General features: G+C 37.8%; 2 protein-coding genes across 3 annotated transcripts in view; both read right to left on the reverse strand.

Moving 5' to 3' along the window:
- On the reverse strand, window positions 1–6,866 carry LOC130912822 (ubiquinol-cytochrome-c reductase complex assembly factor 3). Its single transcript, XM_057830890.1, has 2 exons — window positions 6,622–6,866; window positions 1–940 (listed from the first exon to the last, which is right to left on the reverse strand). The coding sequence occupies exons 1-2, from the start codon at window positions 6,736–6,738 to the stop codon at window positions 809–811; spliced, it is 249 nt and encodes an 82-aa protein (XP_057686873.1). The 5' UTR covers window positions 6,739–6,866; the 3' UTR covers window positions 1–808.
- Window positions 6,867–9,596: 2,730 nt separating this feature from the next.
- fkbp15b (FKBP prolyl isomerase family member 15b) overlaps window positions 9,597–22,153 on the reverse strand; it is a 31,839-nt gene continuing 19,282 nt past the window's right edge. For both annotated transcript variants that reach the window (XM_057832491.1, XM_057832490.1), the window contains exons 18-27: window positions 20,081–20,175; window positions 19,909–20,008; window positions 19,358–19,529; window positions 19,063–19,199; window positions 16,206–16,349; window positions 15,290–15,391; window positions 13,657–13,764; window positions 12,029–12,552; window positions 10,106–10,187; window positions 9,597–9,953 (exon numbers count right to left, since the gene is read on the reverse strand). In XM_057832491.1, the coding sequence (XP_057688474.1) occupies window positions 9,873–9,953; window positions 10,106–10,187; window positions 12,029–12,552; window positions 13,657–13,764; window positions 15,290–15,391; window positions 16,206–16,349; window positions 19,063–19,199; window positions 19,358–19,529; window positions 19,909–20,008; window positions 20,081–20,175 (1,545 nt within the window). In that variant the 3' untranslated portion in view covers window positions 9,597–9,872. The remainder of the gene's footprint in view (window positions 9,954–10,105; window positions 10,188–12,028; window positions 12,553–13,656; window positions 13,765–15,289; window positions 15,392–16,205; window positions 16,350–19,062; window positions 19,200–19,357; window positions 19,530–19,908; window positions 20,009–20,080; window positions 20,176–22,153) is intronic.

The raw sequence follows: 22,153 nt of genomic DNA on the forward strand, positions 1-22,153 counted from the left end.
GGGCCAATCACGCCATTTTTCAGAGGATCGGAATCAGGTTTTTAATTGTTTTTCTGCTTCATGCTTGGACAGTATACACACAGTATATTGTATAATACGATCCGGACATTTCAAATATTCATATTATACCGTTTAATCCAGGGTAAGGGAGTTTTATCGGTGAATGATGAAGATTGGTGTATATAAAAGGGATCTAGGAAGCCATTTCTCTGTACAATTGCTGCTTGAATTATTTGTAATTTAATGTTAACAAAAGTTTACATTGAAAAAAAAAAAAACAACAATCGCACGTCCAGCAATGGGACTATTGCGCATGCGCATATTGCGATACAGATGTTCAAGCAATATATTGTGCAGGCCTAATGGGCATTCACTGCCAGTCCTTCCAGTTCAAATGAATCTGACGTTTATCGTTGTCAATGACAGGCAATGATTTCAGTTAAATATGAAATTAAGACAAAACAGAATGCAAAAACTTTAGTGTTATAAGAGGTCATAACCAGGGTGTATTTGTTATTAATACTTTTCATTTGATCAGTTTTGGTTATCACTTTATAATTTATAGGTTAATTTATTCGCGACCCGACGTAACCCCGCAACGTCTTGTTTTTTTTTTCCTCTTCTCTTCGTGAAAATGTATTTTTCCTTATAACTAACAGGTTAAGAGTATAAATATGAACAACACTTTTTTAGACACTTTTTAGATTTTTTATGTAGTGGTGAAATATTCCACATTCATCTGTTTCTGAATGCATCATATAACTCTAGATATCAGAAACACTTCGACAGGTCAGAAAATGGTTCCAGTCTATTTTGTAGAGCGTCCAAATCCTCTTGCAATATTCTCGTTGGTTTCCGCAGCCTCCTTGAGTGTCTGCAATAACAGAGCATTTCGTTTTCTTGTCTCTTCCATTCTCACAGGGTTTGACTCTGGCAAATTCTGAGGATCAAAAGGCACATACTTGTGATCAGTGATTAGCATTGACAGCACATATTTGTTTGTAGTGTAAAATCAGGAAATATGCGATTTTTGCCGCTGTAAAAGCATGCTGAAAAATAAGAATGTATTATTCGACTACAACACATTTAACCCTTTATAGAGCACTCATTGGCTGACATTGACGGCGCCAGACGTACAATTCATTTTGACGTGGAGAGGCTGACAACGAATGATTGCTGCCACCCTCCCAGTCAAAATGGATTGGACGTCTAAAGCCGTCAATGGCACTAAATCATTCAGCATTCACAGCCACTCGTTTACATTTAAATGGACTTCATTATTGTCAATGGCAGGCAATGTGTTAAATGCTATGATTTGTTATTATAATTTTTAAAAAATCAACTTTAGTGTTATTGGGGGCCATAATCAGAGTGTATTTCTTTTTTCATTCATTCAAAATGAAAATTTGCTTTTTATTATTTCTAAAGAAAAATCCATTAAAACATGTAAAAATAGTTTTTACAGAACTCAATAAAGATTAATGATAAATAAATCATTGAGAACTGGTGTCCACATATGTGGACATATTTTGTGTCATGTAAGCTACACGTGTATACTAAAATGATAATATTGTGGCTTACACGACCCAAAATCTGATGTTCACGAATGTGGACACAAGGTCTTTATGAGGATAAAGTGTTTAATATTATTCCAAAACAGTAGGCGACACCGCAGGGAACTTTAGAATTACGACGATGCATCTTTTGTTCAAGTGTAAGGGAGACTGGAGCAATGTGAGACACCCCCGGTATCAAAGTGGGTGAGCACATTTGTGATCATGAAACCATTATGTTTTCAAGCCTCTACCAATTCACCATGTCCATGAAGAAGAGGGCCTCCTCCTACTGTGGTAAACATGTTTTCCACAAAAATATACAGTATATTTTTTGCATGTAAAAGTAAATTTTCTGTCAACTTAATAAGCTGCTATGCCAAAGAAAATTGATGTTGTTTGAAAATATTTTATCACACGTGTTCATGAACTAACAACATATAAAACCATGCCATGATGCTAGCTTATAGGGATCCACTTTGGATGTAAGGCATGTAACTTTTAAAAGATAAATGTTAGTACGAGTTATAATAATTTGATAATAAAACTTCTCTTAATGTTTTCGTTTTAATAAAATTTGTAAAATTTTAAATTTTAAACCAAAAAATCAACGAGTAGGTCTTCATTGTTGTTGACGTCGCAGGGCGGTGACTGACGTCACATGGATAAACTGCCGGACTTCCACAGTGTCACTCTTTAACTACATACCGTAATTTTCGGACTATAAGTCGCTAATTTTTTCCCGTCATTTTGAATCCTGCGGCTTATAGTTCACTGTGGCTTATTTGTTGATTTGTTTGGGTTGATAGGTAACACTTTGACAGCGGCGTCATAAGACTGCCATAAGTCCATCATAATTATGACATATCACTGTTATAGACATTAATGAATGCTTATGAAGGGTGTTATTAAGTGTCATCTGCAAATTATGTCACTAACTCCATTTATGTCCAGCTCTGATCTTTTACATCCATTTAAAAGTGAGATGGCACAAAATTAAATCCGTCATAAACATTAATGCTCATGGTAGAGTCATGTCATAAGTATAATGGTCTTCTAACAGTCTTTTGGCCCAACTGTCAAATAAAGTGTTACCAAATACCATAACTAACAATTAATGAAACAACTGGAACAGTAACTGAAGAAATAATTAGCACAGAACAAGAATCTGTAGCACTGCAATGCATGATAGAAGGCATGTTAGACGACAACAGTGTTGACTGTCTTCCCCAAGGAAATTCCTTGTTCCAGTGATGGCCATATGAAGCTTCTTGAAGCAATGACGCTTCGCAGCCAATTGGTTCAAAGCTTCATGGTGGTTCATTTGGTCTTATGACAGTCTTATGATGCCGCTGTCAAATAAAGTGTTACTGGTTAATATCTTTTGGTGTAAATATCCATAATACAGTGAGCACACCTGCGGCTTATAGTCCAGTGCGCGGCCTATCTATGAACAAATGCTGTTTTCATGTCAAATTTGGTGGATGGCAGCTTATAGTCAGGTGCGCCTTATAGTCCAAAAATTACGGTAAACATGTCATCGGTTTTGCCCTTCCAATTTGAACCCTAGCGGAATATTAATGAGAAGGACGGCCCTGTCGATATTTCACAAAACGAGCAGCAAAAGCTAAATTAACACTAAAGACTGGATGAGAGGAGTAGCATACATGTGTCAACTTCGCTAGTGACAGCTAGCACTCTCCTGCTCTAGTGACGGAGCAGGAGCGTGTTTGATGTCAAAATTTTTTTGCAGATCTTCACGGTAAACTATTGTGTGATCCAACTTATTCCAATATTATTATGGAGATAGTTAGCATCCAGAGCTGCAGTGTGCTTTACATATGATTAGGGTAAACAGTGAAACACCGCAGTTTGATTATTTTTTGCATCACACGAAAACGTTGAGTTTGCCTCTACTGAGATGTCTAATGACGGATTGTCTTATCTTTGTCACGTAAAAGCGTCGATGATCATCCTGCCGGCGTTCTCAGTTGTTTCAACTTGCTTCCCGTTGAATAAGCGACTTTGCCTGGGTTTCTTCATTTGCCTGCCGCCCTGGTTTTTGGAATCCTCTACCATGTGCAGGTATACGAGTTCTTTTTTTTTTTTTTTTTTTGCCTTGCTTTCACGGCTTCTCACCGCGGTTTCCCCCCCATTTTTTCCTATTGTCTCCCTTTTCGCGATCGTGTGTTTTTTGTGTGTGTTCAATAAACCCTTGAACGCAACCCCTCTGCATTTCTTGTCTGCTTTGTGGTAAAGCCTCGCTTCCGCATTCGCGGACCATTTGTTGCTTTCCCTCTGTGGTGTTTCTTGATTGTTGCCAAAAGTGTGGTCTTGAACGCTCCCTTAATGAAGCGCCAGTGTGGAGTGGAATAAAGAGAATCACGTTTGCTCACAATGTGTCTCAAGTGCTTTCAGAACAAATAAAGTACACGACAGTCCAATCAAGATCTCAATGTGCAAAATAAGGCGTCATTATAATCTGTTGGGCAGAAAATTATATACGTATAGCCAGCAATCAAACGAAGTTTAAAACATTTATTCATTCGTTTTCCAAGTTGCTTATTCACTGGGCAGCAAGCTTCAGCAGCAACATCTGAAACTGAGAACACACAGAAAGCGCGCTGAGACAACTGAGAACACTGGCAGGATGATCGTTGACGTGGAGAGTGCTTTTACGTGACAAAAAGAACGTATGCCGTCATTAGACGTCTCAGTGGAGGCAAACTATCAACATTTTCGTGTGATGTAAAAAATAATCAACCTGCTGTGTTTCACTGTTTACCCTAATCATATGTAAAGCACACGACAGCTCTGGATGCTATCTCCATAATAATATTGGAATAAGTTGGATCACACAATAGTTTACCGTGAAGATCTGCAAACATTTTTTGACATCAAATACTATCCTGCTCCGTCACTAGAGCAGAAGAGTGCTGTCTCTAGCGAACTTGACACATGTATGCTACTCCTCTCATCCCGTCTTTCGTGTTAATTTAGCTTTTGCTGCTCGTTTTGTGAAATATCGACAGGGCTGTCCTTCTCATTAATATTCCACTCGGTTTCAAATTGGAAGGGCGTTAAAGAGTGACACTGTGGCAGTTCGGCAGCGTGTCCATGTGACTTCACCGCCCAGCGACGTCAACAACAATGGCGACATACTAGTTAAAATAATTTTACAAATTTTATGAAAACGAAAACATTAAGAGGGGTTTTAATAACAAACTAGTATAACTCGTACTGGCATTTAACTTAACATTTGCGATTATAATTTTTTTATAATAATGAATATAAAAACTGAATCAGTCTACCCCTCATTGGTTCACTTTACCCCTTCAATTTTTCTAGTCCGTGTCAGTTTGCACTTTAGGTGTGGTAAAGTAAGACACAAAATCACTTTTAACAATTTATATTTTCAATACTATTAATCATGAGTACATTCTCGATCATTTCCATTGCTAGGAAACATCCTAAATGAATGGGAAATATGTAAGGGTGTAACGGTACATGCATTTGTATTGAACCCTTTCGGTATATGGTGCTTGGTTCGGAACGGTGGCGTACCGAACGAGTTTCTGACGTAATGTAACCCTTACTTTTCGAGGCTGTGAGTCGATCGGGTTACAGCTTCTTTGTGAATATTATATTTACTCCATCTTCTCTACTATAATGAGGACCAACACGGTAGGACAGTATAACCCAGAAACATCAACGGTGCGACAACGTGGCCGCCGCGAGAACACAGTGAAACGCAGGCGTTAAAGTCAATCAGCCAATGCACACCAGTCGCAGTGCGGCCGCGTGTTAGACACGTCCCAGAAGCAGCTCAACACGACGCACGCGAAAACAACAGCAGAGTTTATTATTTGACACGAGATGCGACCCTCCTGCGTCAATACTACTACCGGTAGCTCGGATCGGGCAGACCGGAAGTCACTCGTGTAAAAATACGGTGGATCCGGTCGATTTTCAAACTAATATGCAATTGTAACCCACTTTTTGAGTCCGTCAGATCGGGGCACAGTTGACTTGTCTTTGTTGATTTACTGCTGTCTTCTCTGCTATAATAATAACCAACATCGCCCCGTGTTCAATACAAAACCCTCCTACCACAAAAAAAAAAAAAAAAACAAGTAGAAACTAATATTCACATAAAATATACAATATAAATGAATACTACATCACATTTGTAAAATATAAACACATAATAAAATAATAGCCCATTTAAATAAAATAAATTTAAATGAGCTAAAACACCTGTAATTAAATAATTAGAATTATACACAGATCCTGCTTACACAATTAAATTTATTAATTTCTGTGTGGCGCTTTAACTTGAGAAAATCCACAAATAAAGCTTTTGAAAACCGTTCATAAGAAAAAAAAATGATTCATTGAGGCATTTCATTTGTAAAATACATGTTAAATCTTTGTCATTGGGATTGCTTTTCTCTTTAGCACATCTTCTTTTTTCTTCTTTCTTTCAGAAAGAAAGCTGACCAATACGCGGGGTCTGAAAGGCAAATTGTGGTTGGATTATCTTTAAATACCAGCTACATTTTGAGCAGAATTCTAGCTTTGCATTGGCTAATGTTCCTATTGTTGAAAGCATCAAGGTGTGTAGTAAACAACTAGCACATTTATATTTTGCATTTTGTTTTTCTTACTTTAACGAAAATGAACCGAACCGTGACCTCAAAACCGAGGTACGTACCGAACCGAGATTTTTGTGAACCTTTACACCCCCAGAAATATGTCAACTTTACTGGTTTGTCGTTTTAGCTTGCTTTGAGGAGAGCAAATGTAAAACATCTCATTTTGCCTCAGTCTCCCCTACGATGAAAATTTTGAAAATAACGTGAAGGAATAGTCCAAAATATTTAAACTGTTGTCTTGCATAGTTTGTTGTAAACCATTAGCTTGATTCAAATTTTACTATCATAGAACATGGACTCGACTGGAGCCAGCGTTTACGACTTGGATTATGTCTACGTTTTGGTGTAACTTGAACAACTGAGGTTTCTCATTCAGTACACATAAAGAACCTGACATCGTGGATTGGAGTCACCTTGAGCATTTCCTTTCGCCTCTCTTCTCCTGGAACAATGAGCGACCACATCCCGTAGCCAACACCAACCATCACAACCAGAGCGGTCGAGCTCAAGATGGTTCGCATGCCACTCATTGTAGGCACACTGAGGGATCCAACGAGGTTGAAATCGGTGTATAAGCCAACATTTAACAAACGAGCTAGTTTCCGTAGTCGACGTCGCTTGGTAATATGTGACGTCACTTTCCTTCGCCCAAAATAACACTGCAGAAGTGCGAGAGTGCGGTAACAGACACAAATAGAGCTGGATATTAAAGGTCGGACGCGTTATTACCGGCGGCCATCTTAGAACAGAGCGATTAAGTGAATTAAGTGATTAGGTGAAACAATTTCTCCAGGGGAATACCTTTAATTTGGCGAAATCTTTACGAACTTTAGAAACGTTTTCATTCCATCCTACTGTGCAAACGTGGCTGATTCACGCAGTTTTTTTTTTTTTGTGTGTGTGTGTGTGGGGGGGGTTATTTTATTTATGTATTTAAACTATTGTTAATTTCTTGCAACTCCGGGGTTTATGAAAAATCAAGCTGGTTGAAAATTTAGCAATTTATAGCTATTTCAACGTGCACGGTCCACTGACAAAAAATGGCACCGACCTAAAACGGCCGAGATCTAAAGCCCACCCCTATTGGCTCACAGCTTCGATTACGCATCTAGTGCTCTATCATGTATATTTAATATCTATACGGAACCAACACTTGAAACGACAGACGTATGTAGACACGCCTTTAGCGGCTTGTCCCGTTACTGCGATACGTCAGATCCTTCGCCATGTTGGAAGTGGCAAATTTACATAGACTGAACTTCACTTGGAAACAATTAGGCAACCTAACATTGGTGATAATTTCTTCTCATAGGGATGAGGTCAAGGCAAACTCGTCTATGTCTTTATGGACCAGAGCTAGGCTTTTTCATCTAACCTTACTATTTTTCTTTAACACCTACACCTTGTGGAGAGCCGTCACAGAAGAGTTGGCACTGTATTATCGTTCAGGTGTTGTCCGATTTTACATTGAATCTTATGGATTAGGAATGGCAATAGAGTGATCCCTCATTTTTCGCAGTTAATGGAGACCAGAACTCGCCGTGATAAGTGAAAACCCGCGAAGTAGCGTGTTCAATTTATTCATTCAGATTTAGCATGGGAAAGAAATATATATATAAGACATGTTTTCTTTGCCTGGTACACCAGACTCACCGCTGTTCCAGCTATTGAGTCTGGCCACCATTCACGCGGATACAATTTCCAGGGCGGAGCAAGCCACAGCAAACAGACAGTGGAGTGGACCAATCAGCGACGGGCAGACGTCACTGACGTTAGTAAAATGGCGAGGGCAGGACGAGGGACTTGCGCGCGGAAATAAACATACGAAGAGAGCGGAGTTTATTCGACATGGCTAGCGCGAGACAGACTGTTGTCAATGACTCGTGTCGATGTGTTTTTGGTAATTTAAAACTGATTTTACCGTGGATTGGAACATATTCTCGGCTCTCCCGTTCACCATCTGTGTTGTTGAAGAGACAACTTTCGACGCGCAAGAGTGATGTTGCTCGTGAAGAACACGTCACGCAAATAAACGAATCTGATTTGTCGAGTGATTTTGTACCTGCTCGAAAGGCCGTTAATGGGATGGTTCCCAGACTATTTCTCTCAGTGTTTGAAAAATACAGGGAGAATAGTCTGGCAGAGCCAGGCAAATGTTTTCTCACTTTTTCCCCCCCAAAGTAGCATTGGAAACAAATATATATGACACGTTTTCTCACTTTTCCCCCCCAAAGTATAATTAAAAACATTTATTAATATATATATGTGTGTTTTTTTAAGCACTTCAAATGTAATAATTATTGTAACTTTTATACATGTTACTGTCCCACCGAATTTATTAAAACCAAGAACAAAATGATAAATGCTTGTCTTTGTTAAATACTTCATTGAGTGAGTCCACTCAAATCCCCTCAAGCTGCTCACTTACACACAATGAGTTGCCACAGCAACTATTTAACAAGTTAAATGATGATTGACGCATGCGACTCTTTGAAGCTTTGGCTTCCAAGCATCTAACATTAAACGTCTGTCAATCATCGTTAACTTTGGAGGGCGAGTAAGACTACATGATCGGCTCATGACAGCTCATCTGTATTTATTTATTAATTTTTTAATTGGGGGGGGGGGGGGACATCGCAATGAACTGAGGGCGCGAAGTTTAAAGCGCAAAGTAGGGAGGGATCACTGTATAAATATTGAATGCGTTAGCCTACAAATTGTCCAAATCTAAAAACAAATGGAAATAGGCAAAAAATGTTTTGTCCAAGATCTTTACAATTTTATTTAATTTTAGCAAAATTGTGTAAAAGTATTCTTGAGAATTTTTTTCATGGTACATGTTTAAAACTAAGGCTATTGTTTTGAAATGTACGACAACAGAAATGGATTAGAGAAAAAAGTGTGCTGCAGAAGAACATACAGTAGATTCAGTAGTCTATACACCAGTCTTCAGAACCCAGGTTTTTTTTTTTTTTTTTTAATAGTAAAAAAAAAAAAAAAAAACAGATAATCTAATACTTTTACCAACATTGTGACGTATAACCTGTACAACTCAATTGATTACAAAATCTTTTGAGAGGGCAAGTACAAATAATATAACCAACATGTCTGTTTATAAATACGTAATCACATTCAAATGCATGTTAAATGTAAGTCAGAACGCACACCAGCCAATATTTAAATTTCATCTCATAAGCCCCAAATAAAGTTGTTTTTCTTGTACAAAAAAGTTAAATAAACGTGAAACCTTGGTTTCAATAGGCCAGAACAAAAACCTTGTGTGCAACCACATTTTATTTATTTTGCTTCCACTCAAAAAGACAAAAAAAAAAAAAAAAATCTGAGTTGTAAAAGTTATAGGGAAAATAGTGGGGAAAGTTTAAAAATGTAAATTATTTGTCTCATTTTATTTATACAAGAAAATACAATGAGCAATGCAAACCGGGTGTGGAAGCTTTTCAAATCTCAAACAACTTTCACATTAGAAATCTAGTCATTCAGAATATTTACCTTTTTTCGTCAACCAAACCCAAATCTTAATATTTTGCTTAATTTTCCAGTGTGCTAGGACAGTCACTGTCAAGATTTTGATAATTCAGAAGCCAGATCAACATTATCAGCAGGCGTGGTCTCTGATCTGCTAAACATTCATTTTCAATGCATTTCAGCTCATCCAGTCAGGATCATCATCACTATTGTTATGATCATCCAACAGTGGAGCTGGTGGAGGACACCCTTTTAGGCTCTGAAGAAAAAGCGATTACAGTAATTAACGAAACAAACATGCTTTCAAAAAATAATAATTTGTGTTAAACGTTTTAAGATTTCACCTCTGTAACTATATATAAAGGTTACATCTACATTAAAGATACATCAAGGACAAACTAGATTACTCACCAGCTCATCATCATCTTCCTCCAATACTGGAGGGGAGGCCATCTGGGTCTCTCCGTTTTCTATAAGTGATTCCCCCGTCAGACTAAAACAACAGAAAAACACAGGTGGGTTATTATAATAACTTCATATAGTACCTCTTTTAGTTCATATAATACATTAAAGGCAACCTTGAATGGACCCGAGGTCTTAACCCTTTAAAACCTGAGCCTATTTAGTCTGAGTTTGCATGCGTTTGATGTTGCCTTTATATTTCAAAGAAAAAAATGTTCACAATGGCCTGGTTGGGTCCCCTTTTTCATGTCCAAACTGTTGTTTTCTTCACTGAACAATTATAATAAACATTTTGGACCCAAAAAGACAAATTAAATCCAACAATCATTTGTCAAAATTTGTAATATTGATGGCCAAACATGTTCAACAAACCATTTTTAAGCTTGATTTTATATATATATATATATATTAGAGCTGTCCCGACTAGTCGACATAGTCGACGTCATCGATGATGTAAATCCGTCGACGAGCACAACATCCCGTCGACGGTTAATGAAGGGTTAAAAAAAAATATATGCGTGGAAAGTTAGAGTGTCGGATGCTGCTTGCAAGCGGGGAAAGCGGCACAAAGCCAAAAAAAGCGCACCAGAGTGTCCAAAACATTGACTTATTTCAAAGAAACAAAGGAGAGTACACTCTTCTGTCCTGTCTCTTCAGTGCCAAGCTTGGCTGCGCGTCGGCCGTGAATAAACACCTCAAGCGCCTTCACGCAGTTTGTAAAAATTTTTTTTTTCATTTTTTGTACACCAGAGGGTGCTGTCGCCTTACTAAATAATAATGTTTCATTGACAATGGGCCTATAAGTGCAATTAGTATTGTTCTTAATGCTAATTGAAAGGTTTATTTCATGTTATGGTTTATTTTAATGTATAGAAAATTATATAAGGTTAAAAGGTCATAAATATATACAGTATATACAGTCATTGCACTCAAGGGAGAGATTGTCAATGATAAGGTAATAAGGTAAAGGCAATTCATATAGGCAATTCATTGATATATAAATAAGGTTTAAAAGGAAAAAGGTGAAAAGTTTTTGTAAATTTCTAATTGTGTTGCTTTATTTGTGTGCACCGTAGCTCTTACAGTGTGTTTACATCAAGGATGGAATAAAAGTTGTAAACCATCAGTTTAAGAGACCATCTTTTCAATCGGGATGCTACACTAGTTAATTCTATCAGCATTTGAACTCATTGTTTATTTGTGATTTATTATTGTTATTTACGTGTTTATTTGTACTTTAATAAATAATTTGAGTGTTCCAATATGTTTTTTGTGAATTGATAAGCGTCAACAAAAATGTCATTGCTAAATTAGTAAAAAAAAAAAAAAAAAATTAATTATTAGATTAGTCGACTAATCGTAAAAATAGTCGGCTGACTAATCGGGAGAAAATTAGTCGTTTGGGACAGCCCTAATATATATATATATATATATATATAAAACCAATGGTCAATCAGAGTGACGAGTTTAAATGTTGACATTAAACATTCTGATTCAATCCAGTTGTCCACCTATTAATAAGAATCTGGCCATTCACAGATTCAAGCAAAAATTACCTACTAGAATAGAATGAAAATGGATCATTGTCAATGCAAAATGTTTTGTAAACCTTGTAAAAATTGAATCAAAACAAAAAACAAGGTTACCTTTAAAAAATACAAAAATGTGTTACTCTTTGACAGAAGCACAGATTATCATAAAATACCAATCCACAAGTACAATACTGCAGTTCACTCTCCATTTTTTCTTTGCTCAATTACGATTATAGTTAACCCAAAATTTCTAATCCATCTCAAGAAGTAAAAACAATTCCCAAAATACATACAGAATAGCTCAAAATGAAATATTAGCAACTCCTAAGTGAGCACCTACCTTTCATCCTCAATCTGGTTAAGATGAACTTTAACTGGTGGGGGAGGTGGTTTGACTGGGGGTCCAAGACATTCCTGAGTGTCTGGATTGATTTCCTCTGAATCTTGTATGACTGTTGCATTCTGCTCCTCTTCACCCTCAGTTAAGACACTATCATGAGGTCCAGCCAGTGGATCCGCTTCCCCACTGGTGTCATTTACTGCCTGCTCCTGCTTCTCTTGACATTCCAATAGTGTCACAGGTGTAATTTTTGCCGCTTCTGAGGCGAATTGTTCCTTCAAATCAGGTAACTGCTCCCGCATTTCGGCTTCATCTTGATGCATTTGGTCTTCACTTCTGTGGTGGTCGCCATCCTCCATCCGTTTGCTGACTGCATTTTCTTCAGTCACAAGGATTGTGTTGCTTACCTTCTCTTCTTTTTGTTCCAAATCATCTTTGTCTGCTTCCTCTTCTTGATCTGACAGCTCTTCCTTCTCAATTGCTGTCAGAGAGTCTTTGCCATGGAGGAGATGTAAAGTTACATTCTGGAAACACATATTAAGGAGTCGTATGTAAATTAATGGAAACCTGAAATAGTAGGTACTATTATTCCAATGTAAAATTGGTCAGTCTATGTAAAGACAGGACACCGCTGAAGCACTTTAGGGCTGCAGTGGTATGAAAAAGTATCTGAACCTTTTGGAATTCCTCACATTTTTGCATCAAATCACCATCAAATGTGATCTGATCTTTGCCAAAATCACACAGATGAAAAAACAGTTTGCTTTAACTAAAACCACCAAATAAAACCACCAAACATTTATAGGTTTTCATATTTTAATGACGATAGTATGCAAACAATGGCAGAAGGGGGAAAAATAAGTAAGTGAACCATCACATTTAACATTTTTATTTCTGTAAGACTAGGGTTCTTTTTTACCTCTCTGAGTATTCTGCGCTGAACTCTTGGCATCATCTTTGGTGGACGGCCAGTCCTTGGGAGACAAGCAACAGTACCAAACTCTCCAGTTGTAGACAACTTCTCTGACTGTCCATTGATGAACATCCAGACTTTTAGAGATGATTTTATATCCTTTCCCAGCTTTATACAAACCAACAATCCTTGATCACAAGTCCTCAGACAGCTCTTGACCAAGCCATGATACACATCTGTCAATGCTTCTCTTCAAGACAATTCTTACCAGGTGTGTGTTTTATTGTAGGCAGGGCAGCTTTAAACCACTCATCAGCGATTGGGCACATACCTGACTTAAATTGTTCGGTAAAAATTGGTTTCAATTGCTCTTTAAGTAGAAGGTTCACTTACTTATTTTTCCCCATTCTGTCTAACTGCTATCCTTATTAAAACATGAAAACCTATAAATGTTTGGGTGGTTTTAGTTAAAGCAGACACTGTTTTTACATCTGTGATTTTGACAAAGATCAGATCACATTTGATGGTGATTTTATGCAGAGATGTGAGAAATTCCAAAAGGTTAAAAAACGTGACACACGAATGACACATTAAAACCAGTATATGATCCAAGTTCCAGCAGCTACTCTACATCTATTTGTAAAACTAAAAAAAATAAAATAAGTGTTTCATTTGAACTGCATGCACTACATTAATAAAACACATCTACACTTACCTTAATGGTATTTACAAGCACACGGAGCACAGTTTGGCCACTGTAATTCTCATTGAGGTCAAACTCTCCTCGTAGAGAATGAAATACTGCATTCATTACACGCTTCACCTAAGAAATACAAGATGTCTTTTTAGGATATCTTTGTTCCAACTGAATACGGTTTTTAACTACAGACAAAGACAACAGAAATAAATCTGATATCAGTTACTTCCGCTATAGACCCCACTGACATGACGTCACAACCACGCCTCCGCACCATATTGTCCGTCAGCTCGTCGTGTTTACGCATTACCGCTACGTAAATTCCTCCTATTATAACGTGTTTTTCTGCTCGTTAACATTAATAATCAAAATGGTGAAGGCGTGTGTGGCGGTTGGTTGCAGTAACAAAGATAGACGGAGAGACTTGAAGTTTTACCGTATTCCTGAGAGACCCGGAGAGGAGAGCGAGATGGACTGCTGCAATTCGACGAGAAAACTGGGCACCAAACGATCACCACAGATTATGTAGTAGTCATTTTATATCTGGTAAGATGCATTTAATGTATATTTCGAGGGTTTTTGGCTGACAACCACAATTAAGATCATTGCGAGGCTAATCACCGACAACATACACATTTCAAATTCAAGATGCTTATTTCTTCCACCATCATTATTTTTTGAATAATATTTAGCAGGTAACAAGTGAAAGAAGCTGGCCTCGTCTACGGATCATCAGTTAAACAGGTGTGTCCAAAATGTGGGGGGCTACCTTGGCTGATTTACGTTGAGCAACATATTGAAACAAATTTTAGCAAGCCCTTCTGTGTGTCACATTTGCTTTATTATATATTTTTTTAAATTCCTAATTTCAACAATCTCGCCTTTGTGGTGTTCTCTTTCGACACTCGGGCTCTTGCGAAATACTGCTACTGTGAAATTAAAACTAGCTTCAAGTTGCTTTCACTTCTCGCTGTGTATCTTCCCTGTAATGTTGTCGTACATGTCAGCGTGTCTTGTTTGGTAATATCGCGTCACACCGAACTCTTTGAAAACAGCGACTGTCTCTTTGCAAATGAGGCAGACACAGTTGTTGCGTATTTCATTGAAGAAATAGTCCAATATCCACCTATCCTTGAAGTGTCGGCCATCGCAGTCAACTTTTTTTTTTTTTAATTGATTGTCGCCATTTTAGAAAATTGAAAGTAAAGGGTCACACGGGGTAATGTTGCTTAGAGTGCTGCTCTTAAAGTTTTTCAAAGTTTCGTGAGAATAGGCTGAGTTTCTGTGGACAAGATAGTTGTAGATATCAGGGTAGCAGATGTACGGCAGAGACGGCGAAGACAGCGGGTCGAAAAATATCGATTTAGGCATCAAATATGGATCTGGCGAATGGATCGACCGAAAATTTCAACATAACGCCTTTTATGCAACACATCCAATGAGTTTACAGCGTCTGAAAGCACCAGGGCTTCCATGAATTGCACGATAAATTGAGACCATTGAGAATACGGACACACAATGATGGACAATATGGCGGCACAATACAGCGACACGTCATTGTGTGACGTTGGTGAGTGGGGTCTATACGTACACAGTTCAACTACATGTCAATGAGTGCATGTAATTCAAAGGGAAAAAAAAGACTATTTACCTCTGTTACTGTATCTGCTGAACTTTCTTGCTCAGCCAGTTTCTTCTGTAGTTGAGTTACTCGTCTCTCCAATGACTCCACCACAGTAGTGCTCTGTGACTCCTTTTATTTACAGCACATTGATGAAAAATATGCATCAGTTACAGTAAGGATGAGGGAGGTCAATTAAATTCAAGATTAGAGTCAGCCACTATGCGTGTAGTGCTGGGACAACCGGCGGGTTGGCAAGGATGTGATAGATTTTTCATTATTTTTTTCAGTAACAGTTCAATATCGCGATTGAAGGAGCAGCTCCTTAAGATCACATATATTGCTACTCGAGTTTTCAGTCAATTTGAGTCTGGATATATTTGTAGGGATGTCCTGATCGCACCCGAGTCTGAGTCCAAGTCAACTGATTTTGAGAATCGGCTGTTACCAAGTCCCGATCCGATGCCAGAAAAAAGAAAGTATTTTTTCCTTATTTTTATTCATTTATCTATTTTAAACTTCCAAACTACTATACTGTACTGTTCACAGTGCTTCCTCTTCCACTTTTTCCATGAGTGTTGCGGAGTATAAAGCGTATATATTTTTGTTTCTTATGGCAATGTTATTGTATTTTTGGATTATTTTGTTATTTTATAGCCATTAAATTAAAAACCTGATCCTTTTCACCAGATTCCAATCCTCTGAAAAATGTTGCGATCGGCCCGATTTCCGATCAAGTGATTGGATCGGGGACATCCCTATATATTTGTATTTAATCTTTATTGACACCCCAATGATTGAAATGTATATGTGAATGTTTCTAAATTGGGGAAAAAGAAACATCTACAACTATTATAATAAAACAAGTTGCTCTTAAGTACAAACAAACACACACTCTAAAGTCAGGAAACACGTGCCTTTGTGTGTTATACTGTAAATAACTTGCCTTTTCCTGTTGATCCTTTAACAGATTATTTCTCTCCTTTTTAAACTCTGCCATCTCCCTCAAATGTTTTTCTCTAATTGACTCTAAAGCCTGCTTGTACTTGACCTTCCAACTTTCCTCTAGCTCTACATGCTGCTGACACCTCTGGAAAAAAAGTTAACAAGTAAAAAGTTACTTAGGATAAAGGATTTTCCAATAAAATGTTAAATTTGTTCCAAATGTTTTTTTTTCTTTATCTGGTCTAACTGAACATAACCACACAAACCAGGATAGAGTTAAACATTTCTTGCTACAAAAGCATTCGTTGGCTAAATTTCAGTTTTTTAGTGTGTTTGAGAGAAATGAAAAAGACAATAACTTTTGTCATGAATAATTTAATTGGCATACAGTGGTAAAAAAAAACGTTTAGGCACCCCTGATAATTTTTAGCAATTTCAATCAAATACATCAGGCAGTAGAAAAACAATAATATTAGAGAAGTGAACAAACATTTATAAGAATGACGGAAAGACAAATATTTAAACAAAACAAGTCAGGTGCATGAATTTGGGCAACCCAACAGAAAAATTCCATCAATATTTAGTAGATCCTCTTTTTGCAAAAATTGCCTCAAAATGCCATAGCTTCCAATAATGATATGTATTCTGGTTCAAGGTCTTTTGGACCATCCTCTTGACAAAACATCTCCAGATTCTCCACAATCTCAACAATCTTCTGATACTGACTTTAAGTCACGTGACCTTTAACAAGATTGCCAGTACCTGGCACACAATCCCACAGAATAATGGAACCACCACTAAATTTTACTGTGGCTGACAAGTGTTTGTCTTGGAACGCTGTGTTCTTCATCCTCCATGTATACTAGAGCAGGGCGGTAAACCGAAAATTTACCGTCACCGAAATTCTTAACGATGACCGACGTAATTTTGACCATGTCGGTAAATTCGGTAAATTAATAAAACAAGAAAAATATAGTCTTTTCATCTCGCTTTGGTTCTGTGTTGTTCGTCTATGTTCATTCCCCTTTAAGAAAGCAGTGAATGTGCTTACGTAGGGAGTCACGTGATCATCAGGAAGCCAATCAAACAAAAGCCCGGTAAGCTAACGCTAGCAGCTAACGCTACAAGCAAAATGTGATGGAGTGTGGCTTAAGGGAGGTTCACCAAACTTTCAACCGACATTTAGTAGACTCTTGGTGGCATCCAGACGGGCTTTCACCCGCTGTCCTCCTTTGTTCTCACGATTTCCGGAGATGGTGCTTTCAGTGCTTTCTACTGGTAGCCAGGCTAACGCTAGCTAGCGGCTAACGCTACAAATGAACGTTATGGAGTCGGATAGCGGCTCTAACCTTGTCGAAACGGCTGAACTTAATGAGTGGATTGGGCACGGACTGCATCTAGCAATTACTATGTGGCGTTATTTTGTATCTGTCTGTGTGTGATTCCTCTGATAGCTTTTGTGATGGTAAAGCATTCAGCATAAAGTAGAATCCAACGGCAAAACTTATAATGACCGAGAAATGGCCCCAGCTATTTTTATTGTGCGTGCATTTATTAAAAAATGCACTGGGGGGAAAAAAAACCTTAAACCATAAAGTAAACACTTGTATTTAATAATTATGTCACAGCAGCCATTAACAATAAGTTGTCTTTTTGAAGTGTACTGTTCAAGCTGCAAGTCATTTGTGTTACAATTACATGTTTGCACAGGCATATTGATTTTGACAATGTACATTGTTCAAGTCATACACGCTGTTATAAATGTCATACTTGAATTCAATTTATCGTGATACATGTTTAAGGCCATATCGCCCAGCCCTAATGTATACTACCCCTTGTTATGGCCAAATAACACAATTTTAGTTTCACTGGTTCACACAGTACCTTATTCCCAACAAAGCTGTCTCTGTTTGTAGCATGTGCGCAGAGAAGGCCTCTTCTGCATTACTCTACCATACAGCATTTACTTGTACGAAGTGCGCTGAATAGTTGAACCATCTCATCCAACGTCATGTTTTTGGTCTTTGGAGCTGGTCTGTTGGTTGTGTTTTACTGTTTTTGACATCGTTCGCCTCTGCTAATCTGACATTTTTCTCACCTGCTAATCAAGGCCTTAACTAGAACTGTGCCTGTGGTCTTCCATTTCCTTACTATGTTCCCCACCGTGGAAACTGACAGCAGAAATCTCTTGAGATAGCTTTTTGTATCCTTCCCCTAAAATCATGATGTTGAACAATTTTTGTTTGAGGGTTATCTGAGAATTGTTTTGAAGCTCCCATGATGCCACTCTTTAGAGAAAATGTAAAGAGGATAAACACTTGCAAATGGCCATCTTAGTTTCGAATGAGTGGCTTCACCAATGTATACAGGTCAATTAACTTACCAAACAAAAATGCTTTTTCCAATAACAAGTACTCACGTATCCAAGAAACAACAAGGGTGCATACATTTATGCACCTGGCTTTTGTTTAAATAATTACTGCACATGTTCTGTAACTCCTAAAACATTTTCACTTCTTAAATATAACAGTTTGTCTGCCATATGACACATTTTACTGAAATTGCTGAAACAACCAATAATTTATAAATGAAAATCTTGAAAATTATCACGGCTGCCCAAACGTTTTCATCCCACTGTAAACACGTTTTTTTCTTTAAAAAAAAAAATCTTCTTCAGTCATCATGATGCATCATTTTCTCCCACTTAGTCTCATTGTGGTATTACCTTTTCCTGTGGCAATATTTTGATAATGTTGTATCAAAATCTACTGAGTCGCACCCAAAGTATACGAAGGCAAAAGCAGACGCACTAACAGTACAGTACTCAGTTGCCCAGTGACAAAATAAATAACACTCACTTGTTTTAGATTATCTTGAATCCCCTTCAAGTCATTTACTTCCTCCTTCATGTTTTCGACCTTTAGTGCCATCTCCTTGCATTTTTGCCTCTCTGCACGATACTGAGCCTGGACTCTCTCTGACATTTTCTTTAACTCTAACAAAAACAGACACATGTTTACAACAATGTTACATTAGTGATAGAGTCATAAGTTCATTTTACACATCACAATACCTTAATTCAGTTCCCTAATGTAAATATTATTTCTAAAAGGAACAATGTTAAATTTAAATGAAAGGTATATTAACACTAACCTTCTAGCTGTGATTCCAGCTCAGAGATGTGTTGAGAGTGGCGTTCACAGTCGAGCTCGTCTGAGCTCAGTTTAGTCTGCAGCTCCAAAACCTTCTGCTGATGAGCCAGAGACTCTAGTTTTACTTCAGATAACTGTGCTGTAGTTGATGCCAGCTCTTCCCGCAACTGAATCTGGTAGAAACCAGATAGGTATCGTCATAAAATGGGATTGAGATGATTCTGAAGCAGAAAATTCATCTATCCATTTTTCTATAGCACTTATCCTTTTGAGGGTTGTGGAGTGATTGAACCAGTCCCAGCTACATATACAACAGCCTGAACTGGTCGCCATCCAATGACAGGGCAGATATAAGGGTTATACCCAATCATTATGACAAATTACTTACTGGATTGTGTCCCCAAACGTTTGATAAAGATGAACTTTTTTGTACCTGGACTCATTCTAAATTTGATGATTCAAGGAATTTTATAGTCATGCCATCACACACATTTCACCATATACATTTTGGCTGCAACATAAAAACAAAGAACAAAGTTAAGAAATACTGACCTTGGCTTGTTCAGCCTGGACTAGTCTGGCCTGACTCTGTACATTCAATGATTTGGAGTCATTACTCTTTTCCAACAGTGTGTCTCTCTGTTCCATATACCTACACAGGATATATATATCAGTTTTATATACATGACTAAAGCTGGGACCATTCAAAACTATTTAGACTCACCCTTGGCTTTGGCTAAATAGTTCATTGATTTTGCAGTTTTGCTCCTCAATGCGGGAGCTTTTCTCAAATATTTCCTTCTTCAGACATTCATTTTCCTATGTAAAAGAGTAAAAAATAAAATTGTATACAACATAATTTTAAATTCTTGCAGAAAAACATTAGGTAGGTCAAAAGTGCCGTATAATATAAATCACCCTTTTTAAAAAATAAAAAAAAAATCTCGCCATAGTTTGGCTGGGCCTGAATTTTATACTCAGGTGTTACTCTTATGTTTTGGTTTTTCACATTGACAGTCACAGGCACTCCTGATGTGGTCCTACTTTTAGAGTTGGCCGATATCCCCAAAAGTGATACTGAAGATGAAGATTTTAATGGATTGGGAAGTGATGTTGGAAACTAGATCTTAAGGGGAACCTCAAACTTACTAATTGTCATTAATAAGCCACAATTGTTCTCTTTTACAAATATATGTTGTTAGAAACACATAAAATATTGCCATTGATTTAAACATCTATAAATCTACAGTGGGGCAAATAAGTATTTAGTCAACCACTAATTGTGCAAGTTCTCCCACTTGAAAATATTTGAGAGGCCTGTAATTGTCAACATGGTTCAACCTCAACCATGAGAGACAGAATGTGGAGGAAAAAAAACAGAAAATCACATTGTTTAATTTTAAATCATTTATTTGCAAATCATGGTGGAAAATAAGTACTTGGTCAATACCAAAAGTTCATCTCACTACTTTGTTATGTACCCTTTGTTGGCAATAACGGAGGCCAAACGTTTTCTGTAACTCTTCACAAGCTTTTCACACTAGTGACGAGATTTGTCGTTCACTTGAGTAAACGAATCCATTCCGGTTCGTTCAGTAAAAAGATTCGTTCAAACAAATCGTTCAACGAAGCGTTCGCCCCCCTCATCTCCCTCCCCGCCCAAACGAATCGTTCGGTTACTGAACGGGAAGTGACGTTGCCGAACGAATCACCAAAGACCGCTTCGCAGTATAACTGAACGGGAAGTGACATTGCTTGGTCCCTCCCTCTCTTCCACATTGACCACTCGTCGTAGTTTCAGAAATGAGTGACAGGCGGTATCATTCTGCTTTCACAGACAGCCTCGTCTCCCTCCTGCTGCTGCAAAAGCGAGGGAGAACTTCCGCGTCGTCTGTCCTAGTTCTATGGGCTCAAAGTCATGGCTCGTGCTTGCATTTCGATTTAGGACACGGTTAAACATTTTCCTTTTGTGAGGGGAGTAGGGGGCGGGGGCGCACGGACTTTCTTTAGCAGGTTCTTGAAAACACATACATATACAGCATGTTTGCTGTCACGAAAATAAAAATACATCGAAAGTTTAATTTCTGAATATGGAACGACCAACACATCATATTTACATCTCGCTCTGTTGTATTATTGTTTTTTAGTATTAAGATGATCGTGTTGAATTTTTGCACTGGTATTAATAAATAAAATAATCCGGTCAGCTCCCCTGTCGTCCCCGCATCTCAGATCGTCAAATGCTGACGAGAAATAATTGTTTGCTCTTTACGATGTCGCCTTTCTACTCTCATTAGTCTGTTAAGAAAAATGTAGACATATTGCGACATCTCCCGTGTCCGCGTGCTTTGTTTTTGGGCGCTTGAGTAGCACATGATGGACGGATTGACATAATTTGTCAAACCAACCAACACCTGACACGAAGAAAAAAAAAAAACACTCGGAAAAAAATTACATGTATATACAGTTTCATTGCAAATCAGTATTATGGTGATCATATTGTTTTTTTGCACTGGTATTAATAAATAAAATAATCCGGTCAGCTCCCCTGTCGTCCCCGCATCTCAGATCGTCAAATGCTGACGAGAAATAATTGTTAGCTCTTTACGATGTCGCCCTTCTACTCTCATTAGTCTGTTAAGAAAAATGTAGACATATTGCGACATCTCCCGTGTCTGCGTGCGTTGTTTTGGGCGCTTGAGTAGCACATGATGGACGGATTGACATAATTTGTCAAACCAACCAACACCCGACACGCTGACACGAAAAAAAAAAAATAAAACACTCGGGGAAAAAT

Source organism: Corythoichthys intestinalis, chromosome 3, assembly GCF_030265065.1.
Source record: "Corythoichthys intestinalis isolate RoL2023-P3 chromosome 3, ASM3026506v1, whole genome shotgun sequence".
In the NCBI taxonomy this organism is placed as follows: Eukaryota; Metazoa; Chordata; class Actinopteri; order Syngnathiformes; family Syngnathidae; genus Corythoichthys; species Corythoichthys intestinalis.

Excerpts from the sequence above, each read along its gene's own strand:
- LOC130912822 (XM_057830890.1), bottom strand. The coding sequence starts at position 6,738 with ATGAGTGGCATGCGAACCATCTTGAGCTCGACCGCTCTGGTTGTGATG. Across the intron at positions 941-6,621 it reads GGCGAAAGGAAATGCTCAAG|AATTTGCCAGAGTCAAACCC; the intron begins GTGACTCCAATC and ends TTTGATCCTCAG.